The sequence below is a fragment of the Penicillium manginii genome, assembly GCF_028828005.1.
Source record: "Penicillium manginii strain IBT 31320 chromosome Unknown utg000002l:1.0-5564898.0:1.0-5567710.0, whole genome shotgun sequence".
NCBI classification, from domain to species: Eukaryota; Fungi; Ascomycota; class Eurotiomycetes; order Eurotiales; family Aspergillaceae; genus Penicillium; species Penicillium manginii.
The window spans coordinates 2,454,872-2,468,238 of record NW_026643103.1 but is presented as its reverse complement, the minus strand read 5'-3'; the positions used below and the strand labels follow the sequence as shown (position 1 = coordinate 2,468,238).

Below are 13,367 nucleotides of genomic sequence, written 5' to 3'. Positions count from 1 at the left end.
TACCAGACAGCGAGCTACAGGGCGATGCAAGTCGACATTGATATTACCAGGAATACATATGAAATTGAAATGGATTGACACTGATTTTACACAAACGGAGGGTCGATCTAAATATCAACAAGTCTACACCGGAGGCGACTTCATGCAGTAGAAGGAAACTTCTACAGGTCGGCAGAGGCGGTGGCACCGGTGATAATCTCAACCAGCTCACCAGTGATAGTGGCTTGACGCTGACGGTTGTAGAGAATCTGGAACCTGGGAAATTGTTAGTTTTAAGCTTCTTGGGCATAAAAGGCGGGAGTACACACTTGTTGATCATGTCACCAGCGTTCTTGGAGGCGTTCTCCATGGCGTTGCGACGAGCCTAAGAAAACATGTTAGCCAAAGAAAATGGAACTCGGGTAAGGTGGAAGTGACGGGTGAACATACGGAAATCTCGCAGGCGTGGCCCTCAGCCATGGCCCAGAACAGGTTGTTGGCAAGAGCGTACTCGCGGAGACTGGCAAGGGCCTCATCGTCAATCTCGAAAGCGGAGATGTTGGCTGTGGAAATTTTATTTAGCCTGAATCCTCATGGAGGCGGTCGTGGGTGAGCGCGCGAGCTCAACCTACCGGACTGGGTGATAGCCTCCTCGGAGAAAGCCTCGAGGACGGTGGCCTCGTAGCTCTGGGCGTTCAGGAAGCTGTTGTAGATGATCTTGACGCTGCTGTAGTCGGTGGGCAGCAGGCTGATCTGGTCGGCGATGGCCTGGGCATCGGCGAAGGTGGGGATATCCTTGCAGACGTTGGAGAAGGTCAGGAGGATCTTCTCCGGGGCGAAACGGGAGAGCTGGGCCTTGGCCTTCTCGCCGAGAATGACGATGTCGGCGTTGGGGTCGTTGGCCAACAGGCGGCGGGTGGCCTTGCTCAAACCGGAGTGAATACCACCGCAAAGACCCTTGTCGGAGCTAGCAACGACGTAAAGGGTCTTCTGGTCCTCCAGAGGCTTGGTCTCGGCCTGCTCGAAAACAGTGTTGGAGGTCTGACCGTAGGCGCGGGACTCGTCCATGGCCTTCTGGGCACGGGTAAGACGGGTGGAGGCAACAATCTTCATGGTCTTGGTGATCTTCTCGATGTTCTTGATGGACTTGAGACGGCCCTCGATCTCACGCAGAGTCGCGAAGTTGGCGGCATTGGGCGGGGCGGTGCTTTAGAAAGGTCGAGTTAGCAATCGAACGAGTTTCGAGTTGTTTCGAGAGATCATTGAGTGCGAATATGGTGACATGGAGCTGCATTGACAGTGTTTTTTTCCGCTCCTTTGCGGGTATCGGGATAGAAGGAACTGGCGCCACGAGCGGGCATCGGAAGAGAGACTTACCGAGCGATGGCAGCGCTACCAGCCCGAACGGCCGGGCGAACGGCACGAGAGAACATTATAAAGGAGTTGAGAAGGTTAGAGGGGGGCAGGATAATCTGCGGGAGGAGGGAGGGAGAGAGGGCCGGGTGGGTGCAAGAGATACAGAGACCGCTTTGGCTTGAAGAGGAGGACGGGAAGGTGCGAAGTTGAACTCCTGGCCGAGTTGATGCGCTAAACCGAATTAGGTAGGCATCTACGGTGCGCCGTTCCGGCTTCTACCGCAGAATTCATAACATACTGGGATCACGTGCCCTCGCCCTCTTGTCTGCCTGAGGTCAGCCCCCAGTTGAGCTGGACTTGGTTGGGGTTTGGTTTGGTTTTCCTACATTCCCTTCCTCATCTGCCGGTCTCTACGACTTTCCCTCTTGCTGGTTACTTTTCCCTTCCCTTCCCTCCCTGACTTGGGTCGTGTATGAACTCCCATCCTCTTTCCTATCCTATCTATTAGCATTATTGATGCTTTCTCAATTCTTAACATTCTAACTGTCTTATCATTGGTCAGAATTTCCCTGATTTCATCATCCGTCTACTTCAGGCGGCTCGGTTTGCCCGACTAGGCGCACGAGGACCGCTTCCCTACTTCGCCCCCAGCCCACTTCGTTCTTTCTCGCGCTTGATTCCTTTCGGAGCTACAACCGCCATCATGAGTTCCTCAGAGGATGATATCCCGCTTTCGCGCGCGAATGGCCGTGGTAAGCTTCCCCATGTCACTCCGCTGGCAGGTGTACCCCTTCGGCTCTTATTCCTGCTTCGCCAATTCGCTTCCATCTGAATTACAACTCATTTTCTCGTCTTGCTCTCACTTGGGCGCATTACCCTCGTCAATCACCTTCGTTTCATCTTATCTCTTGATTGCGCCATCAATTTAAGCTAACATGACGATTCCTCCACCCCCAGTTGCTCCTCATTCGACGAAACTTTCTGCGAAGGCATCTCCTGCCGGAACGAACGGCACCGTTGAGCCCGGCGTCTCAATTCGCTTCGGCCCCGTACAAGATAAAGACGTGGATATGGAAGATGCAGATGCCCATGGCGTGAGCAAGCGCAAATCCCGCGCTAGTATCGACAATAAGAAGACCTACGCTGAGCCAGAGAGCAGCGATGAAGATGATCAGCCCTTGGTACGCAGCGTCATAGTCGCAAATTGACCCACAGTCTCCCCTTGCGACCTTGTTGTCGCTCTTGGTTTCGGCGACTGACCATTCGATAGAGCAAACGCCGACGAACTTCAGTGAAACATGAAGACCCCGAAACCGACGAGGACGTCCCTCTGGCCCTGAACGGACGAAAGCTCCCGAAGGCTTCGGAAACGGCCATTGGCGAGGAGTCCGATTCCGACGCTCCGATTGAGAGGAGACTCTCTGCGCAGAAGAAGAAAATCGAGCAAAAGGCCAAGAAGGACGCTCCAGCCGCGCGCAAATCCGCCGCCTCCGCGAAGGCGGCCAAACCTGCTGTGAAGAAAACCAACGGTGTCAAGAAGGAGGCCGCAGATGACAAGTCCGCCATCAAGAAAGTCAAGGCCCAGCCAGCTTCTCCCGCCGTGAAAAAGGGCAAGGGCGCTGTCAAGGCCGAAAGTGAGGACCTTGAAGAGAAGGAAGGTGAGGAGGATGAATACCGGTGGTGGGAAGACCCAACCAAGGGCGATGGCACCAAGAAGTGGACCACTTTGGAGCACAATGGCGTGGTCTTCCCTCCGGATTACGAGGTGCTGCCGAAGAATGTGAAGATGAGATACGATGGAGTGCCCATTTCACTGCAACCTGACGCTGAAGAAGTCGCCGGGTTCTTCGGAAGCATGCTCAACTCAACCCACAACGTCGAGAACCCTACCTTCCAGAAGAACTTCTTTGCCGATTTCAAGGATATCATCAAAAAGACTGGTGGTGCAAAGGATCCCCAGGGCAATAAGGTTGATATCAAGGAATTCACCAAGTGTGACTTCAAGCCAATCTTCGAATACTTTGACGCCAAGCGCCTCGAAAAGAAGAACTTGCCTCCTGCTGAAAAGAAACGCTTGAAGGCTGAGAAAGATGAAGAAGAGGCTGCTTACCAATTCTGTACATGGGATGGCCGTAAGCAAAAGGTCGGCAACTTCCGTGTTGAGCCTCCCTCACTTTTCCGTGGTCGTGGTGAGCACCCCAAAACAGGCCACGTCAAGACTCGTGTCCAGCCTGAACAAATCACCATCAATATCGGCAAGGAGGCCAGTGTTCCCCCGCCTCCGGCTGGGCACAAATGGAAAGAAGTGAAACATGATCAAGAAGGCACATGGCTAGCCATGTGGCAAGAGAACATCAACGGCAACTACAAGTATGTCATGCTGGCTGCCAATTCTGATGTCAAGGGACAGAGTGACTACAAGAAGTTCGAAAAGGCGCGAGAACTCAAGAAGCATATCGACAAGATTCGCAAGGATTATTCGAAGAACTTGAAGAATGATCTGATGGTCGAGCGTCAGAAAGCTACGGCTGTATATCTCATCGATCAATTCGCCCTGCGTGCCGGAAACGAAAAGGGTGAAGATGAAGCTGAGACCGTTGGCTGCTGCTCGTTGAAATATGAGAACATCTCGTTGAGGCCCCCGAATACCGTCGTTTTCGACTTCCTTGGTAAGGATAGTATTCGATTCTACGACGAGGTCAAGGTCGATGCGCAGGTTTTCAAGAACCTCAAAATCTTCAAGAAGGCACCCAAGAAGGATGGTGACGAAGTTTTCGATCGCCTGACGGTATGTTTACCCTATCTTTCTGATGAAGCTTTTGACATAGTATGACTAATATGGAGGTATTAGACTTCGGCCTTGAACAAACATCTTCAGAACTACATGCCTGGCCTAACTGCCAAGGTCTTCCGTACATACAATGCCTCATACACCATGAGCAGGCTGCTCAAGGAAATCAAGGCCTCCGGTAACATCCCGGAGAAGATCAAGACCTACAATGACGCAAACCGCAAAGTCGCCATTTTGTGTAACCACAAGCGTACCGTGACTGCTGGCCACGCCGGTCAGATGGAGAAGATGAGTGAACGGGTAAGTTGACTCATATTGGTTGCCAATGTCGGTTCGTGCTAACTCTTTGTTTTTCACAATAGATCAAGGGGCTTCGCTATCAGAAATGGCGTTTGAAGCAGCAGATGCTCGACCTCGAGCCAAGTCTCAAGAAGAAGAAAGGTGCTGCTTTCTTCGAGATTGATGAGGATCTCGACAAGGAATGGATCAAGGAGCATCAAGCTTTCCTCATCGAGGAACAGACCCAGAAGATCAATAAGAAGTTCGAGAAGGACAACGAGAAGCGAGTCGCTGATGGTGAGAAGGAAATGAAGGCCTCTGAATTGAACGAGCGTCTGGAGGTCGTCAAGGATATGGAAAAGAAATTCAACAAGGAGAACAAGACCGGCAAGGTTGAGGCTGAGGGTCGTGGCCCGACCGTTGAGAAGATCGAGGCCAACATCACCAAGCTCGATCAACGTGTCGACACCATGTCAATCCAGGCCCAAGATAAGGAGGACAACAAGGAGGTTGCTCTCGGCACCTCGAAGATCGTGAGTCAATCCAAATTGTTGACAAGAGTGAGCACCTGCTAACATTCCATTCACAGAACTACATCGACCCTCGTCTCACCGTCGTCTTCAGCAAGAAGTTCAACGTCCCTATAGAGAAGTTCTTCTCAAAGGCCTTGCGTGAAAAGTTCGAGTGGGCCATCAAGTCTGTTGAAGAAGACTGGGAATTCTAAACATACCGCCACACCGACCATAGACTCTGTTGCTGGCATTTATCCGATCAAATTTCGTTTGCACAGTCGGGATTGTCTGGATTTCGTTTGTTCTTCTATTTCTCGTTTCCTTTTTCCCTTTTTTGAAAGTTTGCTTCTTCGACCATCATGGGTTCTGGCGAAAGCCAGCAAACCTGGCATTTCTTTTTTACTTTTCTGATCAACCCCATACGGAACGCGCTACGACCAGTCTCGCAAATTCCGGAAAACGAACAGTGAAAAACAAAAACAAAAAGAACAAAACACACCCGCAAAAAGATCAGAAAAATACGCAGCTACAGTTGATACGGTGACCTGATCTTGATCTCGGATTCGCACTTCTCTAGTCATCAGGATTGTCTCTTGCTTTCCAAGGTTCCTTGGTTTGTTCATAGAATCTATACAGAAAGATCGCAATGTATTCTATCTATCATTCGTGTTATTCAGCTCTTTTCCACGGTAGTCCAATGTAGTGGTATATACTCCAAGTCCCTTTGAAAGAGGATCAATTCCCATTTTCAGGATTACAAGGTTTTGACCGTCGTTTTCAGGGGTGGTTTACCCCATCACATAAGTACCTCGGCGCTTATCGTACTCAAAATTCATGGTTCGTGGTTCGGGGTTCCACAAGAACGTGGCATGCACGCTGCATGCATCTAATGCAGGTCACACTGCAGGTGATCCACCTTGCATGAGTGGCGGCTCTTGTTTGTATCTCTGCTTACCTAGGTATGTACGGAGTAGATACTATGGAAACCCAATTGGATCTGAATGCCTATTAGTAACTTCAGGTCACCTACTAGCGACATTCGTGTACATCTAATGGAGTATTCGACTACTAGTGCCTGAGTGAATAAGTAAACCGCTTTGCAGTTGCCATTCTCATACCTCTTGTCTGTCGCACCTGCCCAAAAGGATTCGGCATCTCTTTTGCATCTTCTTCACCTTCACACCTCCATCTTCACCTCCATCTTCACCTTCATCTTCACCTTCATCTTCTCCTTCCTTCTCCCCTTCCAGCTTCCCCTTCCAGCTTCCCCTTCTAACTTCCACTTTCTACCTTCCACTTTCTACCTTGCACCTCTTCTACTTCTTTTCTCGATCACTCTTTCCTAAATCTACTCTAGGGTATCCTCATTCATCTCTTTCTTCCTACTATTATCCACCACCCCTCAATTCACCTCTCTTCTCTCGGCTTTACTTTGAGTCCCGCGATCGTTCATGGTGCGTTCCACTTCAACCAAACGGATCTTACTCCCATCGCATCACGAAAATACCTGCTAATAACCCCAAGATGGCAAACACTCGCCCGCGCTCTGGGCGCGAAAAAAGCGAGGACCATCTAGCTGATATGGTTGATGATGGGTTCTTAAAAAAGAAACACGCATACAACAAATTTCTCGCCTTTCTGGATTTCAAAGACGAGTCGGTCTTCAGCGCTTTCCGCCGCAGACTGGAAAGCTTTGCGGATCAGCAGGACTTCAAGTGGGGTGATATGGATGGCGACGAGTCCAAGGCGCGAGATGCCTGCGCCCAATGTTTTCTCTCTCAATTTGGGAAAGAGTATTGGGGGGACGATGCTGACAAGAGGGAAAAGTACCTTACCCCCAGCGAGGGGCCGGAAGATAACTTCAAATGGCCAAAGGATAGAGACCCGTGAGTGGTAGTATCCTACCCTTGCTTTTGCTTTTCGTTTACGGCGACGGGCATCTACTCATTGAATTTCTATTAGGATTACCAAGGCAATTGTGATACTGCTTTGGAAGATCGCTGGGGGCAAGAGCAAATTCAAACGTGAATCTGGTGTTCCTCCGGTACTTTCCTCAATCCTACCCAAATTTAGGCCCCATGTTGTCTTATATATCAATGCTAACAAACCTTAGCCCACAAACACACGGCCAACGCAGACGCCGCAGTCTGCCCGGCCACTCCAGCGTACCCAGGCAAGCCAGCCAACTCAGCGGAGCCAAACAGTCCAACAAAGTCAAGCCAGCCAGCTCAGTCGACCTGGTCAACCTAGTCAGCCAACCCAACCAAGTCGCCCTAGTCTGCCGGCCCAACAGAATCGACCAAGTCAATCAAGTCAGCCAATTCAGGCTGCGAGGCAACGCATACGTGCGCAGTCTGCGGAGCCGGAGACTCCGACTCGAATCAAGAAGGATATGTCGGCCTCGCCAACCATTGTCAAGAAAGTCCCTATCGGCAACTTTTTCGGCGCTTTACCTTCAAGCTCTCGTGGTCAGGTCCTGGCTCCTCCGGCTCAGGCTCGGCCCAAGCCAGTTTCAAAGCCCGGTACGTTTGACAGAACCCTCTCAGATAGTCCTTCACAGATAGACCCTATTTCACGCTAACCATGCTTTGGAAACAGTGAGGATTGCCTTTCCCGAAAACCCTGGTTCCCATGACCAGCGAACATACTTCTTAGTCCGAGAAGAGCGGTCCCCAGCAAAAGCACGGTCCATCCCGTGGCAGATGTTCAAGACTAGCTCGGATCTGATCGATCGCATGGTGTCCGAGCTGGCCCTTGGAGAGGACCCTAGTGAGTGGCAGCTGCATTACGAACTCAATAATCAGTCCCGATATTCATGTGCGGTCGTCCATCTCGTGTGGGCAGACCTGAAATTTGTTATCCGGCAAGATAATGACAGGGACCTTCAAGAGCTGGTGCGACATGTTGGGTGTGCTTGGCATGCCGATGAACAAGGTAAAATCTCCAAGGCGGAATTCCGTATTGAGGTGACCTTGAAGGAGTAGGAGAAGGAAGGATCGGGGGATGACAGAGTGGATTGACAAGGTGTTACAGGGGGAGGGATAGATTTGATGCAATTTAATTTGGTTCAGATATTAACAGAGAGCATAGTGCCGATGGATAATATCAATCATGGAAAGGCAATATCAATTCCACAACCCCGGAAATTTCAAGTTTGGATCCCGGCGATCTTCCAACCCAGAACCATGGGGCAGCAACCAGGGGGGGGGGGAACACGACGTCACTTCAACTTGGACGAATTGTAAATCTCACTCCACTGGTGGTTCCACTTAAATGCGCGACTATAGATCAACGGCGTCGTGAGGTGGAGGAACTAAAGGGGACTAAACCAGGCTAAAAAGGGGAGGGGGGTAAGCAAGCGCATTTGCGATCTTCCCGAATTTTCTAGCGATGGGACTGAAGTGGACACAGCGGGAGGTTCGCCCCGTGGGAGACTCTCGCACTTTACTCTTTTCCCTTCCCCCTCCTTTCTTTTCCTCAAGTCCACAAGTTCACCTCTTTTCTTCCCCTTTTTGTGCCCTTGTCCTATCATGGCTGACGCCAATAAGCCTGCCGTTTTGATCATTGGGGGTCTCGGTGTGTATCCCGATATCCGATTTCAACTTCCGATTTCCCCGCCTCCTGAAAGAACCAAGAACCAAGAACCAAGCATTAAGAACCAAAGCTGACCGTGTCCCTCTTCTACCCCCTAGGTTTTATCGGTCGCCATCTTGCTCTCCACATCCACGAGAACAAGTTGGCTTCGGAAGTTCGCTTAGTCGACAAGGTTCTCCCACAGTTGGCCTGGCTAGCCCCCGAATTCGAAGAGGCATGCTCCAAGGAAAAGTTCGTGCAAGCGGACGCCAGCCGCGAACGTAAGTGGCGCTCAATTTACCCCTCCAACAAATATCACCAAACATCACTGAGGGGTTGAGAATCTTGACGTGCAATTAAAATTAAAATTGGAAAAACAAAGGACAAAGGACAAAATGACCTGCCTACTAACAACACTCCTACTGCAGAGCACCTACCACGTATCTTTGATCGATCCAACGGCGAACAATTCGACTATGTGATCAACTGTGGCGGCGAAACACGACACTCACAGCCAGACGACGTCTACGAAGCGCGCAGCTGCAATCTGAGCATTGCCCAGGCAAGGAAATCGCCAAGCGAGGCATCAAATCCTACGTCGAGTGCTCGACCGCTCACGTCTACAAGAGCGGATCCTCGCCGCGCAAGGAGCTCGATAAATTGGTGCCGTGGCACAAGCTGGCCAAATGGAAGCTCAAGGCCGCGGATGAGCTGCTGAAGATCGACGGCCTGAACTACTGTGCCCTGCGACTGCCGCACGTCTATGGCGAATATAACTCCGGCTACTTCGCCATGGCGCTGTGTCTGGCTCGCGTGCATCTCGAAATGGGTCAGGATCTCGAGCTTCTCTACACCAAGGATGTCAAGGTGAACACGTTGCACGTCAAGGATGCTGCGAGCGCCCTGTTCCACGCTGCCGAATGGCGGGCCGGACGAACGGCTTCTTCGGAGGGAACCCCGCAGATGTTCAAGGACACTTCCGTTCCCTGGGCGTTTAATGTTGTCGATCATAACGACACCCGGCAGGAACACGTTGCCAATGCCCTGTCCGAGGTATTCGGCCTCAAGGTCTCGTTCATCGGATCCCTCGTCTCGCAGCTGGCCAAGATGAACCTTGATGATGTTGTCGACGAGATGAACGAGGTCAGCCTGCAGGAGTGGGCTGAACTGGTGGAGAAAAGCAAGATCGAGCGCCCGGGCCCCATTGGTCCCTTCCTGGAGCGTGATGTCCTCAAGGACCAGGATATGTCCATTGACGGCTCACTGTTCGAGTCCACCACGGGCTGGAAGCCCAAGTATGAGCGTTTCAACGCTGACAGTGTCCGCGCCATGGTCGACAGCTACAAGCGCATGGGCTGGTGGCCATGAAGCCTCCCGACCTAAAAGCGTTGCCGGTCTATTTTCGATGGTTTTTGAACATGGACAACTTCACGGTCTTGTTTGGTCGGAAAAAAATTCCCCATTTTCGACATGCCCATGCACTCACAATTTGTTTCTGCAAAGTGAGGAACCCATTTCATTTGCACCTTGCACCTCGCACCTCGCCATGAATCTTTTGATGATTTCCTTCGTCTCCCCCTAAGATACCTCTTCTTCTCTCCCAGGCCTTCTTTTTTTCTCTCAGCCCCTCACCCCCCCCCCCCATCTTCGTCAAAATTCGAACGAACCAGATACAATCCAGTTTCGCGCTTGCTGGGCCTGCCGTCGTCCTGTAATACCCTTTCTCTCTGGTCGGGATTTTTTTTGATTGTCTCTCTATTTTCGAATTTTTCTCTCTTCTTTCACATCTTTTTCTTATACTTCTTGCATATATCCTGTTGAATCATTCCTTTTCTCGAGTTCTCATCGTCACAACCTTGGTCTCCAGCTTTCCCCCGGGACTCGCTTGACCAATCCTGCATTTGCATATTGAGCCTTGCACCTTCTTTTCTACCACGTCACGTCTTCCCTCCATATAGCATCGTCATATGTTGGCATATCATATATCCCTTTGAACTGCAGTTAGTTTAGACATCGATTAGAGAAATTAACCCTTTTTTTCGGTCAAAATTGGACCTGTAGTACGTTTACGTTGCACATGCCTATTCCAAGGCTCTTCTGCCTGTTCATTCATAATGTAAGCTTTCTTGGATTCGGGTTGCAAAGCTATGCAGGGTACTACTACTAGTAGTACCAAGGACTTGTAACAAAATGAATACAAAACTCATTCTACCCGCGGTGTAACTATGTTCACGCGGCTAAAGGTTGGAATCGTAGTACAGGCAAAATTAAACACTGGTATACTTTCTTCATGACGCGCCTAGATACTTCAGCGAGTTTCTCAGTTCCTTGATTGCCGTGTCAACATCGTCGAATGTCAGCGCGGATACCGCCCAACGAGCGTGCTTCTGCGCCTGGGTAATAGAGTTGTCATCTATCGAGTGCGAAGGTTGGCTCGGGGCAGCGGGTGCAGGGGCTGGAGGGGGAGGAGCAGGTGCCCTTGTTGGGGGAACTGATGGCGACGCAGCCGGGGGTGGGATATAGGCGCTGGCACTTGTAGGATCATAGAATGAGGCCGGGTCTGGAGCAGGGACGGAGGGGGTGTCGGCCGGCGGTGGGAAAGACTGGAAGGCGTTTGAATTGCGTGAAACATAAGAGGCAGAGACGTCCGTAGACCCCGGCGTATCTGGCAGCTTTGGGAGAGAACTTGAGCCACCTATCGTGCCGGGAGTTGAGGGGAGGTCGAGGCCTCCTGATTGCGGGTCGTCGATGTCCATCTTCTGCGTCGGGGGAGAGCCTGGCGCGTTGCTTGGGACGGAAGGAATGTCAGGGAGAGAGGATTCTTGCGGGCGTGGCATCGAGGATGTTCGGGATGGGTGGAGTGACTCGTCCAGAGATGATTGAAGGGCCATATGGCGGCCGAGACGATCTGCTTCGTCGGGGATTTCCTCGACGGAGGCCTGTCTTAGCTTGGAGGCCTGCTCCGCCACGCCTTCGTCGAATGCTTGGATGTCGGGGTCAGCCACGGTAGCTTCGTTCTCCTCTTCTTTCTGTGGGGTCGGGTTCGAGGCATTGGGGTCTTCGCCGGCTTTGATCGCTTTCACAATTCGAACCGCGTGGTACTTGGCGAACTTGATTCTCCCCGCAATCTCCGAGTCCAGGTCTCCCCATACCTGGCAGAGCTCAAGGAATATCGCAGCTGCCTGGAATGTATCCGCCGTTTGTCTGGAAAGTTCATGTTAATTCTGAGTTCTGTCGATGAAGGGCTACGAATGTAGAGCTCACTTGGTAACTTTGTTGGCGGTCATGGCCGCCTCTGCGCGGTTGAATACCTCCAGTCCGAATTGTTCGACATAGGCACTGGCAGCAACCTCGTCCGTGACAGTTTCATTCTCTTGGTTGTCGCTTTTGAACTAATCGCCATTTATAGAGTCAATAATCGGCTTTCCACAACTGCCATCGCCACCAGGTTAAGGTTAGGCGGGGAAGATATGACAACGAACCTGTTCCAACTTTTCCACGAGGTCGGTTGTATAAAGCTTAACCTCATCATCGGAATTATGAAGGCCTCGCTCAATTATTTGGTTCACAATATGAAAGTTGCCTAGTGCATTAGGGATGCGGTCAGCTCGGGTATCCCATGGCGGGGGGCATAAACACTCAACTCACACCAGTAAGCCACGACAGGTTTGGCCTTCTCAATCTGCGCTGCCCTCAGGGCAAACCGCCCGATATCAGCGGTTCTCAGTGAAACAGGAATATTATTCGCCATGGTGGAGGGGTTGAGGCTAAAAGGAGGAGGAGAAGCTCTGGGCAGATGACGTTTGGAGCTCGGAGAACCCACCGCCCGTGCGGAGACGGCCATACAAACTAGCCTCCTTCTGGTCTACACTTGTGTATGATTGATATGAGTGACTAGGATGATATTTACGTCGTAGTATTACCTAGCTAATACAATTATTAGCTGATTCCCTTTTTGAATATTAGATACAGCAGCCCATTACTCACTGGCATGATATACCTAGGTATCCATGCAACAAATTACTGCCAATTCGCATCATTTCTCAGTTAGAGTTGAACTCCGAAGGCCACTTCGCCTCGGCTTCGTCACTATAGGTTTCTCAGCCTTCTTTTTTTTAACAGAAACCCCATCAGATACCCTCGCCTTCTTGCATTTTACCGAGGATGTATTCGTTACCGTGAGTCGCTCTCCCTTTGCAAGCATCGCCACCAAAGTCGCGATCTTCTTACTTCGCGCCGCCGGGGACGATGTTTGAACGCGCCACAGCACAGAATACCGATCACTCTTATTCAACGATTCAAAGAAAGCCTCCGCAACCGAATTCTCCTTCAGAACCGTAGCGAAGTCATCAGGGACCGTTATAGTCGCGGGCCCCGCATAAGCACGCTCCCAGCGCCCATCAGCCTTCGCAGCCTCCACAGCAGCCAAGCCAGCAGGGCGTATTCGGCCCATTTCGATCAGGCGACTGATCGTATTGACATTCTTCTGGGACCAGATACTCTTTGCCCGGCGTGGCGTGTATCGTACAAGCCACCAGTCCTGATCGAATCCGTTTGCGCGTCCGTCAATCCAGCCGAAGCATAGTGCTGTTTCTACGGCTTCAGCGGCGGATATTGACTTGATGCCGGAGGCCTTTTTGGCAAGTTTGAGATAGAAGCCTGGGCATTTTAGGTGTTCGTGTTCGAGGAATTCTTCCAGGGCTGAGGCGGCGGGGAAGGCGTGGATTGGGAGATCGGAAGGGGGTGGTTTTGATGACATTAATGGGGGTGAGGTGGAGAAATGTAAGTGCTTGGGTATAAAATGAAACAGACGAAATGCCTTGGGACAAATGAATCAATCGTGGGCTTGAAGGTTTGAAGACGTTCATGTTGGTTGG

The 13,367-nt window shown here is 51.1% G+C and overlaps 6 protein-coding genes across 6 annotated transcripts; 3 read left to right on the top strand and 3 right to left on the bottom strand.

The window, feature by feature from the left end:
- Positions 1 to 161: 161 nt before the first annotated feature.
- On the bottom strand, positions 162 to 1,412 carry N7533_002185 (F1F0 ATP synthase subunit gamma; the record flags this gene model as incomplete). Its single annotated transcript, XM_057098835.1, has 5 exons — positions 162 to 255; positions 309 to 364; positions 430 to 542; positions 612 to 1,186; positions 1,357 to 1,412. The coding sequence occupies 5 exons, from the start codon at positions 1,410 to 1,412 to the stop codon at positions 162 to 164; spliced, it is 894 nt and encodes a 297-aa protein (XP_056963971.1).
- A 626-nt stretch (positions 1,413 to 2,038) lies between these two features.
- N7533_002184 (DNA topoisomerase 1) lies at positions 2,039 to 5,129 on the top strand (the record flags this gene model as incomplete). The annotated part of the gene is made up of 6 exons (XM_057098834.1): positions 2,039 to 2,087; positions 2,293 to 2,516; positions 2,606 to 4,123; positions 4,187 to 4,426; positions 4,489 to 4,938; positions 4,995 to 5,129. The coding sequence occupies 6 exons, from the start codon at positions 2,039 to 2,041 to the stop codon at positions 5,127 to 5,129; spliced, it is 2,616 nt and encodes an 871-aa protein (XP_056963970.1).
- Positions 5,130 to 6,441: 1,312 nt separating this feature from the next.
- On the top strand, positions 6,442 to 7,901 carry N7533_002183 (uncharacterized protein; the record flags this gene model as incomplete). Its single annotated transcript, XM_057098833.1, has 4 exons — positions 6,442 to 6,803; positions 6,880 to 6,961; positions 7,031 to 7,439; positions 7,516 to 7,901. 4 exons carry the CDS (start codon positions 6,442 to 6,444, stop codon positions 7,899 to 7,901), a joined length of 1,239 nt encoding a protein of 412 aa, XP_056963969.1.
- Positions 7,902 to 8,447: 546 nt separating this feature from the next.
- N7533_002182 (NAD-dependent epimerase/dehydratase family protein) lies at positions 8,448 to 9,858 on the top strand (the record flags this gene model as incomplete). Its single annotated transcript, XM_057098832.1, has 4 exons — positions 8,448 to 8,493; positions 8,610 to 8,771; positions 8,919 to 8,978; positions 9,053 to 9,858. The coding sequence occupies 4 exons, from the start codon at positions 8,448 to 8,450 to the stop codon at positions 9,856 to 9,858; spliced, it is 1,074 nt and encodes a 357-aa protein (XP_056963968.1).
- A 920-nt stretch (positions 9,859 to 10,778) lies between these two features.
- Positions 10,779 to 12,241, bottom strand: N7533_002181 (uncharacterized protein; the record flags this gene model as incomplete). Its single annotated transcript, XM_057098831.1, has 4 exons — positions 10,779 to 11,694; positions 11,755 to 11,882; positions 11,973 to 12,073; positions 12,139 to 12,241. 4 exons carry the CDS (start codon positions 12,239 to 12,241, stop codon positions 10,779 to 10,781), a joined length of 1,248 nt encoding a protein of 415 aa, XP_056963967.1.
- Positions 12,242 to 12,526: 285 nt separating this feature from the next.
- N7533_002180 (YdeI/OmpD-associated family protein) lies at positions 12,527 to 13,249 on the bottom strand (the record flags this gene model as incomplete). Its single annotated transcript, XM_057098830.1, has 1 exon — positions 12,527 to 13,249. One exon carries the CDS (start codon positions 13,247 to 13,249, stop codon positions 12,527 to 12,529), a length of 723 nt encoding a protein of 240 aa, XP_056963966.1.
- Between the last annotated feature and the right edge of the window lie 118 nt (positions 13,250 to 13,367).